Genomic DNA, 19,506 nt, shown 5'->3' with positions numbered 1-19,506 from the left:
AGAAGTAAAGCAACCTTTTTCCTCTTGCCTATTCCCTATTCTGTCCTCTCTTCAAAACCTCCCAATCACATTCCTCCCCTCAACCAAAAAAGGCAACCCATCTTCCCCAATCCAGGATAGATAACACCAAGTATGGTAAAGGACCAGAAAAAAAAAATCTAATCACCAAAAAAGGGAAAAACAGAGCGAGCATGAATAATGGCACGCCGCTCGGCTGGGCCCGCCTCTCCGCTTCAGTTAAGGGGGTCAGAAAATTGCCTATTCAAGCAGTTCTGTAGGGCTGATCTATGCCAAAACGTGTGTAGTAGGTAAGGGAGACGGTTTTTTTCGCCTTTTCTTCTAACCTCAAAGAGGCCATTTGGGAGATCGCGAATCTTGCTTCTCCGTGCCGCGCGCACTGACTCGATCTAGTGGGCTGGTGCCTGGGAATGGAGAAAAGGGACAATTCGCATTTACGTCAAAGCATGCTTCATTAGCATCGCGAGAGAATAGAAAGGAAAAAAACCTCTGTTGTTCGGCAAGCTAGGTTCATCAGATTCATTTGATGTCCTCATCGTTTTTTCCTGCCATCAACAAATCATGCCCTCATGTGTCCATTATCATCCACCCAGCATCATTCTGCCCTTCCTCCCATATCCGCTTCCAACCTCCCAAAGTCCAAACCTGCCCAGACCTGCCACCCAATGATACCAACCTAATTCATGAGATCGCTGTGCCTCAGCATGAGAGATTCGCATCTCGCTCAAACCATGCCCGAAAGCTGGAACCCTCCACCTCAGTAGCTAGATCTGAGAGAACTCTTTTTCGCATACAAGAGTTCAAAATACTTGCACAAAAGGCCGCCGCCAACGTCCATTCTTGTCGTAATCGATACAGTGCTAAGCCCTCCTTCAGCACACGCCATAGACGCTTCGAAATGAGAGGTGCCACAGAAACAAAAACGCCTCTAAACCTTTCCGGGATTGAGAATAAAAGAAGGGTAGATCTTGGCAGACTCAGCGCAGCAAAAAGACTGCGCATCTCCCTCGTGTCCTGAGTTGGATCCTCTTTCCCGGCGGAAATAAAAAGGCATCAACGTCCGCGTAGCTCCAAAATTTGAAACATCGAAAAGAATTCGAAGAGAGAAAAAAAAGTAAATAATGCGGGAAAACGCAACATTGAGTGTAAAAAAAAAAAAAGAACAGATATGGAAAGCATATCAACACGTCATCAACGCCGAACTAGAACATTTGCATAATGTTGTAGCAACATCCTGGAGACGACTCAAGGCCCGAGAAGATCCCCCAAAGTTGTTCAAGGCTGGGCATAAGCGATTGCAAGCTTTAGCTTATTCCCAATGGTCACGATCCTACTATGACTGATGATGAGAGCTGGGAGGCATTCCTGGCTGCGGAGGCATGCCAGACCCATAAGCCTGGTTACGCTGCACATAGCTCTGATACGCGAGAGCCTGCTGAGGATCCATGGGCATATTGGGCGGCATGTAGCCTCCAGGACCCATATGAGGGTTCTGGGGCATGCCGGGGCGGCTCTGCGGTGGCAAATGGCTGGGGGGCTCTTCAGGAGAGTCGACTTCGTTACCACCGTCCACTCCATTTTCACTGCCCGTTGCGGGCTCAGGTGCGTTAAGGCATGCCTATTGAACAAAAGGATGTCAGTAAGACAGGCTCAAAAAGAAGGTGGGTGAATGCGTGAAAAGGATCATTTGGCAGCTGAATTGTCGCACAATATCCAGCTTCTCTAGTGGAGGAAAGTCGGGGGGACAAAGGGAAAGACATTTCGGCGTGGCTCGCAGCAACAGCCAGTCTGACTAGAATTGCATACCTGGATCAAATTTTTGCCCTCGGCCTTGGTAACGAGCGGCTGGAGCTTGGGAGTGGTGAAGGTATAAACCAGGCCCGTCTCGGAGACGACCAGCAGGAGGACTTGAGTGCCTGTCAGGACAGATAATTCGTATGCCTAGAGTAGAGAGAAGATTCATCGTTAGCTGTGGAGCTCTTGCGCGTGAAGTTCGGATCTAGCGGAAGGCCAGAATGGACAGCAAGTTCTTGATCTGGTCGGTGGCGCGCGCGCGTTGACCAAAACAAGGCAGCTTGGAGAAGCGAACGTATTTTTTTTTTGGTGGTTGAAGCGGGGAGCAAGCTTCGACTCGTGTCCAAGTGATGCATCAGCACATACCTTCTTCATGATGCCCGCCTTGCGCTTGGAGAAGGTGATGTGGCGCCTCGACTTGTCGCTGATAAACTTGATCTCAATCTTGCGACGCTCACGACCGCCCTTATCGTCATCGTCGTCGTCGTCGTCGGCGGCCGGGCGCTGTCGCTTGACGCCGCGGTTCTCGTTGTTCGCGTTGTTGCCATTGCCCACCGAGTGCGCGTCGTCCAGGTCCGTGGGCGACGTCTGGTCGTGCTGGTCGGTGATGTCGGCCATTGTCGAGAATGGAATCGTGGTTGCAACTGCGACGGCGACTATAAACTGCCAATGCCAATCCTAATCCGAATCCAATCGTCGTCGACTTGTATCACACGGCGCTGGAAAAGGCAACGAGTGGTGGAGATACTGCTTTGAGCGTGGTGCCGATGGATCTATACTGGATCTGGCGGGTTTTTTCTGCTTGGGCGGAGAGGGACAGGCGGTAGAAAAAGGGAACTTGGCCTTGGGTGGCAGAGGGGCCCTAATGCCTAAACGGAGGTGCTGGAGACTGGAGAAAACTGCGAGCACGGCAAGAGGCCAGTGGGAGGCGGCGGGTGCGCACGGTGGCGGTGCGAAACAGGTGGGCAAGAGGCGCGGAGAGCGAGCGAGAGGAATCTAGCGGGTGCTTCTTGTACTATCGCTGCTTTAGTACGCCCAGCCTGCGCCTGCCCCGAGGACCCCTATGCCGAGCGCTAGTGCTCTGTCGGGGCGCTTGTAGGCCGGAGGGGTTTTAGCTGGCGTGGAGCAGGTGTTTTTGCCAGCGCGGCTGCGTGAGAATTTGGCGATGCGACCTGGCCTGTCATTGGCGGCGCTAGCCTGCTGCCGGAGTGACAGACGCCTATGGCCGCACGAGCAGGAAACGTAACGGGGCGGCATAGCGCGGCGTGGCTCCTGATAGCACGGCCTAGCTGCAACGGCCAGCGCGCAGCGCCAGCTTCGGCGCTGCGAGTTTGGCACCCGGCACCGAATAAAAGAGCGGGGCTGCGAAATAAAGTCAGCATCCGGGTGGGCCTTACCGTGCAGACAGGCGCGCATCTCGGCACTGTATTAGCCCGGCTCTCCCAGCCTTCACGTTCTGTTCTTGCACTTGCAGAGCCTCGACACCAAGCGGTGGATCAGCAAAGCTTCCATCCCATATGGGCCGATTAAGGACATGTATGCACTCCGTACTCCGTGCAGCTGGCTCTTAAAAATCACGCGTTACTAATGCGTAGAAGCAGATGGATGCCGGTACAATGGGCAATGTATACAATGCACAGTGTAATGTGTCTCTTTGTTTGCATGCGGATGGCAGCGTACAGGCAAAACAAGCACAGGTGGCCCGTAGGGTACAGCAGTCTCTTGGCCCCCCCTCTCTCACCCGCCTGCCGTGCTGGTTCGATCTTCACTTTTCCATGTCCGGACTCGCGAGCTAATAATACGAAAAACCTATCTACCTAGACAGAAACGAGAAAAGATGATGCGCTCAACTAAGGTTAGAGGACAAGGTAAAAGGGTAAGGCAGGCCAGGTAAAGTGATGATGAGATCTACGGGACGCTCGCGCCGCCTCTCCATAACGACTAGCCTCCCACCCACTGATTAGACGCAGGGAAATTGACTTTGCCCTTTGTTCTCGTATTACGGCACGCGAGGAGCCACTCTGTATGGCTTCCGGGGCTCTGGAGGCTCCGTGTCCCACACCGAAAGCGAAAGCGGTTGAATCTTGATTCACCCAATCAAGCCTCTGTCTCTGGGTCTCTTTTCCTCTCTCACTCTCTGCTTTCATCACTTGACCAAGGCTACGACTGTGGATGGCTGCATCAGGATGTCGTTGGCTCGCTTGCCTCCACGTCCACTTCAGCCCTCAGGGGTCAGAGGCTGGACTCGCTTCTCGACCGTCATCCTCCATTATTTAGCCATGTGCAAACCTGGCACGCACATTGTGGCCGTCAGCAGCGAACAGGGCCTCCACTCCGATGGTGTCTTGCTGCAGACTGGTGGTCGGCAGATGCAGCAGGGGAATCCGGCACCCTATTGATCAGAGCCACGGCTAGCATTAGCACCCGTAAGCACGCGGTGGAGTTTGTTCCAGGACGCTTTCAACAGAGGCCGTCCAGACCAGGGCGTCACGCAAGTACCGACACGCAGCAGCTCTATCAGAATTGCGTGCGAGCTTTGCCCAGGGCGTGATGCATATGCAACAACAAGATACCTGCTCGCCTTATAGATGGAATTGTAAGAAGGTGAGACCTGCATTCAACGGCTCGCCGCTTATTATCAGTTACCCCCTGCCAGGCTTCGACTTCGGTATTGCTAGCACGGCGCTGAAGAAGAAACGCTGCAGAAAACGCTGCAGAAAACGCTGCAGAAAACGCTGCAGAAAACGCTGCAGAACCGCGCCGCAGAGAGCCCCTGCGTACTGCATGAATGACATGATGGCTGGCTTTCAGGTGCAGCCGCGGCACCGCTGCTATTTTGGCGAACTTTTGTCTAGCCCTTGGGCCTATCACACTACGGAATTGCTCCGTAAGTGCCATTCTTCCACTTTTTTTTTTTTCGTGAAATTAGGAGGGGAGAGACGTGGGCGAGAAGAAAATACAATGGTGCTAAATGGTTGCCAAGTGCCGTTGCAGCTCCATTCCAGATACCCAGATATGCCAGGTAATGCCAGTAGGTTGCTGTTATTGTTGATGGCTACCAGCAATATGATGAGTGCCAGTCATGGGGCTGGAAGCGTTTCACCTTTTTTACGGGGAAGCGACGCGTGAGGGCTGACGCGGGACCCTGGACCTTGTTTGTGCTGCTCTGCCGTTCTCTTGGTTCCGTCTCTCGTATGCGTACCTATGGGATGGGATGCTGCAGACAGGTACTTTAACACGCGTGCCACCAATATTGCAGACTGCGAGCACGTCCACATCGAGCTGACAAACACGGGCCATGCCATATACTATTGTGACCCACAGACACACAGAGACACTGCCGACTTACTAATACGTGCCAGCTCGATGCAATCATCGATGCAATCAATCATTGATGCAAATACTTCGTCCCGCCAAATCCGACCTAGCGAGAACCGTGCTCTCGATTCACGCGGGTACAGTAGCAGCACTGCAGGGCAAGGCAGCGCCCGTCCAAGCCTGTCCTGACTGTCTATCGAGCTGGGGGGCACACAGCAGCCAGGACACCTTCATTTTGCATCGTCTGCTTCAAGGCGCGCCAAGTTCGCAGCGGCTGTCAGAAAAGCTTGGGGCAGCAGCACAAATGGGGGCCATTGCCACTTTAGGCAGCTAAAGCAGCAGGGCTGGCCACAGTGCGCGAAGGATTTCTCCAGCCACCACGGCCTACCGAATTGGGGTTCCACCAGCCTATATGGCCGCGGCGAATTGCAAACTGCCTGAACAGCATGGGCATGTGCTACGTGCTTGTCCCCGGAGCGCTGAAGGACTACCTTACCTAGACCAGCATATACGCTCCAGCTGCTGTTATGCGGAAAGATGCCGCGTTCTGCTGGTAAGCTGGAATCATACTACAGCATTTGCTAGCCAGGTCCTTGATAGCAAGGGGATCGGCAGCTTGTCTACCTCGTCCAGCTGATTGCCAATTGACGGCTGGGCGCGGTGCCATGGCTGGCTGAGCAAAGCTGGAGCTGCCGTGCGGTGCGGTGCCACCCCAGTCGCGATCCCGTACAGTGCATGCTTACCGTGTCTGCCCACGGGTAGCGAGCAGATTACGGCCTATATCCCCCTTATAAGCATAGGCCGTGGCGGAGAGTTTTGCTAAAGCGAAGAGGAGCTGGGCTGAAGATTGCCAAATTCTCACCGGCCTGATGTGGTTTTCTTGTTGCCTAAGAACAGAGGCGGGAAGAAATCAAGCGACAGCCGAGGCGCTGCCTGAGATGTGAGGCCGCATTCCGTTTGCCTCTCCTCTCTCTTCTTTCATCCTCTGAGAAGCGAGACGGAATCGTTCGTATCGAGGACGGCGGGCGGACAAAGACCGAAAATGGGCATCTTGTCCAGTGAAACGGGGCTTGGAGCACCTTGGACTCTTTTTGCTGTCGCTTGAGCGAGCAACAAGCGACAGGATTCTATTGCTAGTATAAAAGAAAATGAAGAAATGAAGAAACGAATGTGAAATGATGCTTCATCTCATGCGGCCTGCATAACAAGCAGCGCCAATGTCTAAATACTGCTGGGTGGGTGGTAAAATTGACAAGAGACGCATTAAACAACACCACGGCAGCGAAATTGCAATCGAAACGATCAGCCCATACTAGAACAGCGCCCACAAACCATGACCCAAAACCGCTCCCAAAACCGCTTCCAAAACGCCAAGCAAGCCGCCGACCTTTTCTCGTTTCCAGGCCCCCCTCGAGGACTCCCCAATCAGGCGACTAAGGGTCCCAATCCGGGCCTCTGATTGGCCACTCGCCCCTGTCGCGCGGCGCTTCTGCTTCACCTTTGATTCCTGAAACACCGCCCGTTCGAAGGACCTCGTCAAGAAACTTGCCTGTCTGGAGAGCCAAGCGCCTCGCGAGGGGGCAAGAGTTTCGTATAGTCTCTTTTTTTTTCTTGTTTCTCTCTCTTTCTCTTTCCCTCTCTCTTTTCTCTTCATGCCTGGTGCATGTTGACGTGACTCTAATCCCTTCTTAGTTTCCTTTTTTTTCTGTTCTCTTCTTGTAAGGCTACTAGCGACCTCTTTGTGTCTGCTTCTCTTTTGTAAAACTGCCGGGCAGTTGAGGTTCTGGATAGCCAATGCATTCGTTCTACTAATTATTTTTTTTCACTTTCATTTCTTCCGTTTACGATTCTTGTATACCGAGCTTAGGTCTTGGTTTACCAAATTTTTTCGACATTCACTTTTTGGGATTTTCAAGGGAGGTTTTAGACGCCGGTCGTCAAATTCAAGTGACAAAAAAGACAAAAAATCGAGAGGGAAACGAAAAGGACCGAAAACAGCCAATTATTGTCATACTCGACATATTAAACAACAGCCAAAATGCCTGACAAAGTCTTCGTCGCCACGGTCGTCGCCGACCTCCTCTTCCTCGCCTCCGGCGCCATGGAGCTCGGCTTTTCCATCGCCGCCATGAACCTCAAGGACAAGACGCCCACCGACGGCCAGGATGCCACTCGCCATCTACTCTACCAGCGTTTTCCCCTCGTCGTGGGCATCGTCAACGCAATCTTCATCCTCGTCACGTTCCTCTTCACCGTGCCGGCCATGGCGCTGGTCAAGCGCAACCTGCTCAAGATTAGCGGCTACATGATTACCGTGTGCGCCGTGTTTACGCTGGCGGTGGGCTTGTACCTCTGGATCATGACGTTGACGTTGAAGGAGACGTTTCTGCCGGTTTATGAGGATCAGGATTCGTCGATTCAGTCGTTGGTGCAGGTTTCGGTATGCAGCCCCTATCTCCCCCCTTTTACATATATATGTATATATATTTGTGTATATGGGGGGAGAAGACAGTATAAAATCTGTGATATACCATATACTAACACAAAAACACAGTTCCAATGCTGCGGTTACCTCAACGCCACAACTCCCGCCTTTGTCACAGACTCTGCCTGTCCCAGCCCTGCCGCGGCCGCTCTCCTGCGCGGATGCTCCACAAACATGGCCAGTTTCGCAAACGCCTTTGTCACTGACCTTTTCACAGCCATCTTTGGCATGGTCGGTACGTAAATGATCTTGAGAATCTAAAAATTAAGGAAAATTTACTAACTCAGTCCCAAAGGTATCGATGCTCTCCTGATCCTTGCCATCGCCTGCCTCCTCAAAGAGCGCAAGGAAATCGAGCGCTACTACATCATTGATCAAAAGAGAAACTATGGCGGTTTGTAGGAGCATGAAATGAGAAAAAAATGTTAAAATAATGATTTCGTCTATAACAAAAAAAAAACACCAACAGTCACGGTTACAACCACACATCTCTCTCAAAAACTCTTTTTTTTTTAGACTCAAACATCACATTTTATCATGTATGAACAGCTTCATTCTTGTCAAGTTTTTATATTCCCATAGCGTTTGCACACAAAATTTGTTTTATAAGTCTTACTCTACCTAATTCCCAAAAGTACTCTTTTTTTAATATGAACCTTTTCGCTTTCTAATCCCTTCTTCTAAGATCTTCTAACCCTTAGTGCAAAAACAACACTTGACCACTCCCATGCCAGAATAAAAATATCTTGATGCCTAAAAAAACTAGTAAAAATACATATCGTGAGTGATTTATAACTCGCTAGAACAAAACGAGAACTCGGGGAAGGAAAGAAAGCTATGGATGCGAAAAGGTGCCCCCTGAATATTCTCCTGCAAATCTGCTTCCCAGCATCTAGCGCAATGCAAGCCCGCCATGAACAAACTAGATTTCCATCGTGGTATAATATGAAGAAAAATGAAATCGAGGACCAAAATAAAGGAGCTGTCGTCAGACTCTCTCAATCTCCAGGAAAATTCAAGCCGGAGATCAACATGCCCAAAACACGCCTCATTTCACATCAGTCCTCAGTGAATGATTAATAGTCTAGAAGATGTCTCTCAAATCGACATCACGTATATTGTATCCCCTCATTTTCTTCCTCTTCCTCTTCCCCTTCTTCCTTTCTAAACTCATACATTTGAGTCGTTGGGCCTGCCATCTGAACCTCTTTCCTCTTCCGGATCATCTCTATAATTTTGACGCAACGGGCTGCTTTCGTTTTCTATGCTGATACTGCCCATAGAAGTATTTCTATTATGGCGCCTCAGCCAGTTCAACGAGAATAAGCCACCAAGGGTATCTGAAAAGGCCGAGTCTCTTCGAAGATTTCGGCGCGCAACCAAGCCTGGGAACCCAGTACTCTTCCTCCGACGGCGGGCAAACTTTCGAGGAGAAGGATCTGCGCTGGAACTTGGTTGGCCCGAGAGGCTCACGCCACTCATCGCCCTCTTTACAGGTGGAAGCAGCGGCGTTGATTCGGTTCTCATCGGAAGCGTCATCGATCGGCGCCGCCCAGAAGGCGTGGTAGGTTCATCTTGATCTTGTAACTCTCCCCAGATCTCATCCCGCTCCACCCAACCCAGACTCTTCTTGCGCGTCGGCGTCATAGGAGCGGTATCGCCATGTATGACGGGGAACGTTTGGTATGCCGTAGAAGGCAGCTCATCATCAATCTCGGGGGTGGCTTCTGGGCCCATTAGTGATTCTTCCTCACCCTCAGTATCGTCAACAAGCCCAAGACCGGGAGCCAACGAAGACTGACCAACTGCCGGAGCATGCTGCTCGTCACTTAACCGCCAAGATAGGGCCAAGACGCCTGACAGAAGAATGATAGTGCCCAGGGTGATGAGACAGGCGCGAAGTGTTGAGATGAGGCTCGTCTGGTTGAAGTAAATTAAGCCATCCAAGATGGCAATGATATTGTATACGCAAAAAACAAGAGGATATAAGACGGAAGTGGAAACTAATTTCAGGCCGCGATGCAAATAGTAAAGCTGGCAGAGAGCTAAAGAAACAAGGCCCAGGACGATTGCCCAGGATTGCCAGCGAAGGAATTGGTTCTTGCCGCCTATTGTCTTGATGAGGAGCTCGACGGCGGATTTCGCAAATAATAAAGAGTGTGCTGAGAGGTCTCCGCTGATGACACCGTAGCTTATGCCACGTATTAGGCGGAATCTGGCGTTGTGCGACAGGTTGGAGAGATGGGTGGTAACGTCTGTAGCAACAGCCAGCGACACGACAAAGAATGCCTGGAGTATCATCCAAACAATAAACGGCTTCCGGGCCAGCAATTCCAAAAGCTCATCCAGCTCGTGGGCCGGCGATGGAATGGCTCCAAAGATGGCAATCAAGACTGCTCCAGCGGTGACCAGCAGGGTGCCGCATAGGGACCATCGAGTAAAGGGCTCGCTGAGAATGAGCGTCGCGCATATTGAATTGAACACCAGCCCCGCGGCCTGGAGCGTCGAGAGGACGGGCAGTGGCAGCGTCGATATCTGGACGGTGCTCCCTAGGATATTCGCAATGACAAACATGCCCATGCCCACCTGCCACCTCCTTCTCCGATACGGCGGGCGGCGGACATCGTGCGGCCCCTTTTCGTCTTCGAGTATATGTGATTTTCGCTGCAAAGTGAGGCCTATACTTTGAACGCTAGTCGAGATCAGGCCAACGAGGATTCCTAACTGTGTAGTGTTAGCAAGATGCAAGAGCCTGGAGTTTCCCATCGCCCTGACTCAGGGACTGATTGTGCGCGCATACAGCTATGCTCCCTCCCGGGGAGATGTTCCCAATAGGCCCCATTACGCCGTCTCCGGACCTGAGGTCATCCACCGGTAGATATAAACAATAAGACGCCCGGTCGTCGCATAGGTATGGGTGCTATGTGCTGGGCAGGTTGAGTATTGAATATCGAAACAAGGCTGTAAAAGGAAGTTGCAGAGTGTTTCACCCTGGTTTCCCTCCCTATTTCTCGTCGTTGATGGAGGGGGGAAAGAAAAGAAAGGATGTTGATATAGCTTTCGGCCTGCCCGTCGCTTCCGTCGACAGGATGTCACCGAGCGTATAATGGCAGCTGGACCCCTGGTTCGAGTCGAGCGCAGTCTGCGGTATCGTTGCAATATGGTGTATACTCGTGATGAACCGTCGTAGCGGTTGAAGGAGCCAGCCCCCCAAAAACGCGGCTGTGGTCGCAAGTAATTCGTCCGGATAGCGAGACTAAATCAGCTGGGGCCCAACGGGTGAGGCAGCGTGCAGAGAGTTGCGTTGGCGCTCGATAAATCATGCAGAGCCACCTGACGACGTCAAGCGGTATGCGAATGGAGCACCGCGTGCTGAGCTGCAGCCAGAGGTGCATAACACGCTGGGGGGAGAGCTCTGGGCCAGTGTGGCTGGTGCGGTCATGTGACACTCGTCATCAAGCCGAGCTGCTTGGATATTGCTCCTTGTGCTTTGTTTTAGATATGCCACAAAAGGGGAAGGTTCATCAAAAAAAATTTGCCATGCGCATAATTCATAGAGGGATGATGAAGAGGAGCCAAATGCAGAAATACAAGGCCAAGCAGCCATGCGATTTTATGTAGGCACTCCGTGACTCTAAACAAATGCAGCCTCCAAAAAGGTTGCCGTCGACAAGGCTGTGGCGGTGCGTCAGTCGCGGCTCCAGAAGTAGGTGCGACGCCCGTCCAACTACCAATAGCGCTACAGCGCTCTCTTAACCCGCTGTAGCGCTGCTCCACTTGCATCCAAGCAGCAACATCACAGCTCCGAGATATTACGCTTCATCCCTCACGCATCCAGAGCTTCCACCAGCAAGACTCTCGACCGCCATCCCACTACATCTTTTCAGATCGTTGAGACAAAAGGACATAGTCCTAGTCCATCTTCCTCCCAGGCCTTACCATACCGAGTCCCTTTCGCAATTGCTTCAACGTCATCATCTCCTCCCCGCCTAGCCAAGATGTCGCAACACGCCTTATCCGACCAGCAGGTAGGTTCATCCCAAAAGCTACCGGACCTGTGAATCGAATATGTAAATGCTAATCAAAGATTCCCTTCCCGTTCTGTAGGTCGACAATGAGCTCCGCAAGATGACCGCCTTCATCAAGCAGGAAGCCATGGAAAAGGCCCGCGAGATCGAAATCAAGGCCAACGAGGAGTTCGAAATCGAAAAGTCAAAGCTCGTCCGCCAGGAGACCGACGCCATCGACACCCAGTACGAGAAAAAGTTCAAGCAAGCCACCATGTCCCAGCAAATCACCCGGTCGACCGTCGCCAACAAGACACGGCTCAAGGTGCTCGGCGCCCGGCAGGAGCTGCTCGACAGCATCTTCGACGAGGCCCGGAAGCAGCTCGCCTCGGGGGTCAGCGACAAGGATAAGTACCAGAAGACGCTGACCGGGCTCGTGCTGGAGGGCTTCTACGCCATGAACGAGTCGGAGGTGCAGCTTCAGGCCAAGAAGTCGGACTACGATGCCGTCAAGAAGGCCGTTGAGGAGGCCGCCAAGGAGTACAAGAAGGAGGTTGGCAAGGATGTCACTGCCACGATTGACGAGTCCAATCCCCTGGATGATTCAACGTACGTTGCAGCACTGGTTCACTGATGGTCGTGGAGCATGTTCAGATTACTAACTCGGTGTTTACTACAGTGCCGGCGGCATCATCATCCTCGGCGGAAAGGGAAAGATTGACATTGACAACACCCTAGAGGCCCGATTGCAGCTGCTAGAACACGCTGCGGCACCGGCCGTACGAGAGAACCTATTTGGAAAGAACCCCAACCGCAAATACTACGATTAGATTCACTCCAGAAGTCACTTGGCAACATATATCTTATTACCTTTGTTTCGAGAAAAGGGGGAAAGATGAGAGAGTAGAGGGGAGAGTAGAGGGGCCAGCATGTTGAAACTCCGAGGCATGCATTTTGTCGACTTAGTCTGTGCTTTTTACTAGCTTAGATGTTGTATCATATGTCATTACAAAGCTAAGTTTCGTTCTTCTAATCAAATACTATCAATGAAGCAAATCCTCAGGCCCGCAGGCCACCCAATATATGCTCTCCAAACGCCATTGTTGCTCAAATCCATCAATGCAATACCAGTATAACATCAAGTACAAGAAATGCCTCTCTTCCTTCTTTAATCGCTCTCTGCTTGTGGCTTGGGTATCTTTTTGAAAAACTTGGCCATGTACTCCTGCTGCTTGGGCAGAGATGCGAGGTCCTCCTGGCCCGGAATATCAAAAATGCTCTGCTTTACCTTTTTACGCGTCCGAACGGTGTTAGAGAGGCGTTGCTGGACCCATTCGACAACGCTTTTCGCTTCGGTACGCGTAATCTTCATGCCCGAATCATTGATCTTGCGCCAAATTTCTCTGAGCTTTGTGGCGAGCTCGTCGACATCTTGGTTGAACCTCTGGATATCTTCTGGGTTATTCGACTCAGGTGGCGATCCATCATCAACCGCGATATCGAGAATAATCATCATGGCTTTGAGCTCCGCAAAGTCGGTTTGCGAGGTAATATTGAAATCCTCCTCGCCCAGACGATCAATGACGCTTCTGACTGTAAAAACTGTTTCAGGAACCTGGCGAGCTAGGCTGGGGTCGTCAAATAGGAATGAAATTGCAAGTCTTCTCCGGACTTCATGTGTCCTGACACTGCGGATAGTCAGGCATTGCAAAGCATTCGCCCTAATATGCTGAATCTTGACTGTGGCGTGCAAAATTGAGCATGCGTCAACACACTGGGCAGATTAGCAGTTGGAAAGCAGGAATAAAAGGATAACAGAAAGAGTGCTACTTACAAACGAATCCCATAATGAGCGTGGGATCGCATTAGTTAGCCTTTCAATTGCCTCTTCGTATGCCGCCAATAGGTCGATGTTGTAGATCAAAAGCTTATCCATGGATATTCGGAGCAGAATCTGGGATGCATAGATGGCAGATTCTGTTGACAAATGGTCGGAGACCTCAGATAAAAGAACTAAGAATGATTCCAGACATGACCAGTCACGATCCTGATATGGCTCTTGGTTTGGTTTTGAGACGGCAATCTCAGAATCCCGAGTTTTGATGTCGTCGGTAGCACCAAGTCGAAGAAAAAGATCCTCCAATCGCTCAGGAGTCAAGATCCTATCCACTTGATCGTGACAACTGCTGATGATGATACAGTATTCACGTCTTATAAGGGAAGACCTCTGAATGCATAGCTCATCCAAGATCCACTCGAATAAAGAATCTGGCAAGCCTCCTTTCTTCGCCAAGATGTTTTGAGGAATCCCAGAGGTAAGGTTTCGTTCTCTGGCCGCTTGATTGCCCTGGGTTAACAAGTTCCATGGTGAGCCTCGAGGGAAACTCGGGACAGGCGAGCTCGGGAGGACTCTGTAGTCCTTCTTGAAGAAACAGTATTGAGGCTGGGACTGTATTGGCTCTGCTCTTTGCACAGCCCTGAGCACTTTGTGTGCATCTTGCCCGCTCTTTTCTTTGACAATATCAGTAAAAGCAAGGTCAAAGGCCTCTCCCCTTGGCGGTGACGAAGGCTCATCTGCAGATGCTTTCGCTCTCACCGAGCTTGCATTGATGGCATTATCCCGGCGTGCATCCTTGGCTAGGGCTTTGAGATCAAACTTGTGTTTGGGCTTATACGGGGACAAATAAGGCCCTATTGCCGTCCTCTTGGCCTTTGGGGTAGAGAACAAAGTATGGTTTGCTGGGGGCGTGTGACCGGGCCGTTCTCGCCCTAGTAGAGCTGATAGATCTTCCAGAGAGTCATCCGAGCATTCTTCATCGCCGGCTTCCTCATCAGAAGCACCGATTTCCAGGGGAGCGGCCTTCTTCGCAACGGGCGTAGCCTTGTAGCTGAGCGGCGATGACGGCGCCGGTGGAGACGTATCTCTGAACGATAGCGTTGATGTCTGGGACGATGGCACAGGCGGCGAGGATGGCTGGAAATACGACAGGATGCTCTTATTCCCCTTTGGTTTTCCAGGCATGGCTGCTCTGTTGCCGCGCCCTGTTGGCGCTGTCTATCCCCTGATGCTGTTTCTATTGTTGTGGCGCTTGATACCTAGCTGGCAATCGTTGGGCGCTGCGCTGAGTGAGATGCCTTGAAGTGAGGTTCGTCGTGAAAGAGCAGGTCCCACCAGCCAATTAGCGCCCAGCTGCTGGTGTTTCATGGCGCAGCATCCTGGCTTACCTGATCGCCGGATGTGGCGCAGGCGACGGCCGATCTGGACAGGGTACATGTGTACTTGTGCTTGTTTTCCTCTTGAGCTCAGCATTTGCTCGCCCAAAAGTACCCGTATCTTTGAAGATCGCCATGTGACTGATCCTTTGGAGATCTACAAGATCTGCACCGTGTTCTTTTCTTATCGCTGGGTGCGAGACAAATTCAATTGACGGCATCCTCTGCCAAGAGCTTTGCTGACACGACAAACGGTGGCATTAGGCTTTTGAGCTGAGCCTGGCAAATGCACAATCAGACGGACAGCGGACGAATTCAAGAAACCCATATTACGACCACACTACTCTCAGGCGATATCCCACGCCTCAAGCTCGAACCTAATTGGAAACGCCAGTCATCACCCGCAAAGTCTTTTCTAAGCCTCCAAGAGTACGTATATCTTCATCTTTTTAATTTGTCTCTCGAGTGGCAAAAAATAGCAGATACAGGGTAACAGGCGAGCGGCTACACGGCCGTGTTTCAGCTCAACTCGGAGCATGGCAATCCGTTGGTCGACTCTGGAGGATCGGTATGCCTTGTCCGTTAATCTCCTTTCGGGCTCCGTAATGCGACGCCGTACCTGGAGGATCTCTGGCCATGCCGCAACGTGAGACGCCGCTTGTAGGGCTATGCCCCCCTAACACAAACCTTGGATGGGGAATGAAGTGTGTGTTATAGCGGCGACGCGCGATTGCTGACACCCGAACCCGAGATGCTAATATAGCACCGAGTATATACCACTAGCTGCCGAGTATTGAACTATGGCACAAAGGATTGGAGGGGGCCAGTGCCACGCGCCAAACAAGACAAATGTGTCTCGTTCTTAGACAAGCACGCAAGTAAAGGAGGCTGGATGTGCATGAGGAACATCCCGCAGCTCCAGCATCAGTTAGGCTTTGAGCAGTGGGGAGAGGTAATGATACAAGTACGTACAGTCAAAAGTTATGTCTCACATATTTCCTACCACGCAAAAACATGCCTTGCGGAGTACATCAAGTCCGGAGTCCACCGTTTGCGAGATCTGATATCCCGGCGAAGGGGTGGAGGCTCATTTCGAAACACCTCTCTGCGCCCCTATGCCAAGTCATTGCGTACCGTGGAGTGTATACGCTGGCCAAGCTTCGACAAGCTTTCTCTCGTCTGAACCTGGCAGGGAGTAGATACGATGGGCAGAGATTCGATAAAGTAAGCAAGCAAGCAGGAGACAGTCACAAACCTGGCTCGTCTCCCCTTTCGTAGCCAAGGCAGTGTGGTAGGCAGCGGCCAGATCTGCGCCTAGGCAGCTCATGCCATCCCTGAAATTCTTGGGCTGGGCCTTATTTCGGCTACGCACTCTGGCGGAGAAGACCTTTGCGCCGGTAGGACGAGATGTGATAGAATAGCTCAGGACAGTTTCCGGTAACCGGCCACCTGGAAGAACGCGAGTACCGACCAGGAACAGAAAGCGACGACGACGACGGGGACTGGAAAGAAGACTTAAGTCCGTAGGATATTAAGTGCGATGCATCGGGAATATAGTTGTGCTTGTAGCAGTCTTGTATGCCAGGATCATGAGCAATATATTTCCAGACTCCGAAATTGACACTAGCACGAGCAGGCTTGGCTCAAGGCCAAGCATTGATGCGAGAAGTCGTAGTACGGAGAACTGGCACCACTGCAAGTTCACCTGCTGGGTCATTCGCAGAGGAGTGACTTGCATTGCTCAAACCCCTGGCTAAAGCAATGGCTCGCCGTGGAACCCACCCCTGAAAAGACCCTCTTGGCGCCATCGCCAAATTTCCCTTCCGTACGAATCAGGTCGGCACGAAGCGGACGAGCCAGGTTCAGCTTGGCGTGGCAAAGAGGGCTCTCGAAGGAGCGGAGCGCAAATGCTTGGCTCTGGCGGTTGGAGGGGTTCGTCCCTGAGGAGGCTGATGCTATTCACGCTGCATGTGAGTCGAGCCATTGAGGAGCTCTGGATGCAGAGCGGCCGCGGCGCTCCAGAAAGGGGGGTTCTCGGCGCATGGCTACCGTAGCTTCTGCGGCCTTGTTCAGGCGAAATCCCGTGTTGTGATTTTTATGTGCTAATGTAGCAATTTTGCTGCCAACCTGCATTCGCGTGAGCGCTTCACTGAGAGCTGTAGATTGATGGTGTTGCCTACGGTAGGTACGTGTAGACAATTTCCTAACCTGGCAGTGGCCGATGGAGAATGGGGCGCTTGGCATGTTAGAAACAAGCATTCCATGGATTCCATGGGACGAAAGATGCGTAATGTCTGGAATCGGCATCAAGTACAGATGTTCACGTGCGATCAGCATTGTTCAACTACATCTATTAGCGGTATTGATATCAAAGCCCAGAGGTTGGTGACCGGAAAGCATGCCGTGCACGCGACGAATAACAGCTCCAGTAGCACGGCGCACTAGGGTATTGATTTACAAAGGGCAGATGAGAGTGGTCGCGGCCCCTCCAAAAATAAATCAGGGTCCTCTATTACGCGCGGACTATTGCGAGGCCCATCTCCAGCGGCACTCGTTCGTATCGTATCTTGATAGACCAGGGCCACGACAGGCAATTTGCTGTGAATAATCGCCCTGAGCCAGTCGCAGCACTGCGTATAAAGGTACATGTACTTGATAGCACATCCCCACCCGCAATCCCCTGGAGGAATCCGCTGTCTCAGCAGTGGATGGGCCCCCCTATTCCAGATGAATTGTTCTACATGTATGCACTTGAAGATTGCTCGCAGTGGCCAGTGAGGCAAGACAAGACACGTCCCTGCCCGGGTACTCGTACATGCATCTGTGTGGCGATGACTTCGAAGCGTAGCGCCAGCCTCTGCCGAAGATTCTGACAGGCGCCCTTCCGGCAGCGACTCAGTGACAGCAAAGACGGAAAACCTTGGAATCAACCTAGCGCCGCTTATTTGGCGATAGCTAGTAATTGCGCCCGTCAGTCTGGCTGCCACAAGGCGCTGACACATCCACGTTGAGGCGGCTTGTGTAAGCAAAGCCACAAACAGCAACCTCGATGACAGAGCCTCGTATTTACGGCGTTTTTGTCCCTCCTAGCCTGAGCCCTGATATTACCCGCTGCGCTGCTTCGCTGCTTCAGAGGGCTCCGGTGGTGGTGCAGACGCGCAGACACTGCCTCCTCTGCCGGGCTCTTAATTAGGCTGTGCGGAGCGCCTCATGGCAATTGGGGGCTGTCGTGCACGCCGTAGTCGATCAGGAGGCGTGGACGCCACAGTTTAAAAAAGATGGAGGAGGCGGCCAAAGACAAACAAATCAATGAGGCTAAAGAGGAAAAAGGAAAATTTTAAAAAATTCTTATATGTCTAAAGTTGCTAGCGCGTGCTCTGTCATCTACTCCGCGGACAGTCTTACCAAACAGAGCAGCCCGCCTTGGGGCATTGCAGATGGGATGGATGCATCTCGTGTTGCGTGCATGTACAAGTAGCGATTCTCGACGCAGCTCCTGCTTGTAATAGGAACGTGGTAGTACCTGTAGTCCAGGCTGAGGGCATCCTTGCCAGTGGCTGGTCAGGTACCTCAAGCCCGCTGGCCGTCCGGTGCTTCAGGCAAGTCAAGAGCCAGAAACCAGGGGCTCAAGTCCGTATTCCGTGCAGCCTGTCCATACGGTCCTGCAAGTACCTTGCTGGGCGTGATACTTGGTGCCGGACATAGAGCGCTGCAGTTCTCCGTGCACAGTGGGCGGCGCCTTATTCCGGGGAGGGCCCGCACTCCACCGGCCTACAATGGAAGCAATTGATTGATTGCTACTGTAAGTACAAGCACCGGTTAGGCACAGCACACGCAGCGATTGGCGAAAGAATAGAGGCATTGCACGCGTTGCTCGTGGGACATGGGCCAGGAACTGTGGTTATTAGGTGGTACAAATATAGGCACGCTTCAAGGGGTCGGGGCGATCTAGCCTCTGGATCGCTGTCTTAGCAATCACCCGTGCTCCGTGCCGTCGACGGTTTGTCGAGTCGCGATGCCCGCGGATGGAAAAGGCCGTGGCCGAGGATAAGAAGCTGGATGGAAAAAATAAAGAGGCCACGGGGCCAGATCTGCTGCTACTGCACCCTGACGTACGGCTGTTTGTAGAAAGCGAGATATTGCCCGCCGTAGAGTAGTGTGAGCCAGCAGAGGCTGCTGCTACAACCAGGGCGCGGCATTAGGCGCGATGACGACGTTGCGCTGATGCACCGATTTAGAAGGCCCAGCGGCATGGATTACACACAGCCGGTCCGTCACTTGTGCAAGTACTGGCCGCTAGGAAATACCTGGGGGAACGGTGCGGACTCATCGGCGAGCAAGTGCCCATGCTGACCAATTTCGTGTCCATGCACTTCTCACGTCTCGCGGCTCCAGGTCGGTATGGACTGTAGAGACAGCGACACGGCCAGAGACAGAAGAAGTGCCAACCCCCCCAGCATGCGCTAAACCCGCTGCACTCTTCTTCTCCTTCGCATTCCCCTTCTGATACTCTCTCTCTTTTTTTTCCCACGACATCCTCGTGTGGGGTTGGAAATATCGTCGAGTTTGCGCCATCGGATTCGGTCGGTCGGATGGTCCGGGAACTAAGTCCACAGCGCGCCGTAACCTCCGCTAAAGGCTACATGTACTTTTTTTCCCCGTCACCCAGCC

At 52.1% G+C, this 19,506-nt stretch overlaps 5 protein-coding genes across 5 annotated transcripts; 2 read left to right on the top strand and 3 right to left on the bottom strand.

The window, feature by feature from the left end:
- Positions 1-1,351: 1,351 nt before the first annotated feature.
- Positions 1,352-2,430, bottom strand: TGAM01_v202422 (MADS-box transcription factor, other eukaryote; the record flags this gene model as incomplete). The annotated part of the gene is made up of 3 exons (XM_018804880.1): positions 1,352-1,636; positions 1,825-1,959; positions 2,179-2,430. 3 exons carry the CDS (start codon positions 2,428-2,430, stop codon positions 1,352-1,354), a joined length of 672 nt encoding a protein of 223 aa, XP_018661871.1.
- A 4,738-nt stretch (positions 2,431-7,168) lies between these two features.
- TGAM01_v202421 (hypothetical protein) lies at positions 7,169-8,017 on the top strand (the record flags this gene model as incomplete). The annotated part of the gene is made up of 3 exons (XM_018804881.1): positions 7,169-7,570; positions 7,685-7,850; positions 7,911-8,017. The coding sequence occupies 3 exons, from the start codon at positions 7,169-7,171 to the stop codon at positions 8,015-8,017; spliced, it is 675 nt and encodes a 224-aa protein (XP_018661872.1).
- Positions 8,018-8,785: 768 nt separating this feature from the next.
- On the bottom strand, positions 8,786-10,195 carry TGAM01_v202420 (hypothetical protein; the record flags this gene model as incomplete). Its single annotated transcript, XM_018804882.2, has 1 exon — positions 8,786-10,195. The coding sequence occupies one exon, from the start codon at positions 10,193-10,195 to the stop codon at positions 8,786-8,788; it is 1,410 nt and encodes a 469-aa protein (XP_018661873.2).
- Positions 10,196-11,613: 1,418 nt separating this feature from the next.
- Positions 11,614-12,452, top strand: TGAM01_v202419 (V-type proton ATPase subunit E; the record flags this gene model as incomplete). Its single annotated transcript, XM_018804883.1, has 3 exons — positions 11,614-11,643; positions 11,723-12,231; positions 12,302-12,452. The coding sequence occupies 3 exons, from the start codon at positions 11,614-11,616 to the stop codon at positions 12,450-12,452; spliced, it is 690 nt and encodes a 229-aa protein (XP_018661874.1).
- Positions 12,453-12,790: 338 nt separating this feature from the next.
- On the bottom strand, positions 12,791-14,644 carry TGAM01_v202418 (hypothetical protein; the record flags this gene model as incomplete). The annotated part of the gene is made up of 2 exons (XM_018804884.2): positions 12,791-13,396; positions 13,457-14,644. The coding sequence occupies 2 exons, from the start codon at positions 14,642-14,644 to the stop codon at positions 12,791-12,793; spliced, it is 1,794 nt and encodes a 597-aa protein (XP_018661875.2).
- Between the last annotated feature and the right edge of the window lie 4,862 nt (positions 14,645-19,506).

Source organism: Trichoderma gamsii (genome assembly GCF_001481775.2).
Source record: "Trichoderma gamsii strain T6085 chromosome Unknown Scaffold_6.2, whole genome shotgun sequence".
NCBI lineage: Eukaryota > Fungi > Ascomycota > Sordariomycetes > Hypocreales > Hypocreaceae > Trichoderma > Trichoderma gamsii.
This window is presented reverse-complemented; position numbering and strand designations above follow the sequence as displayed.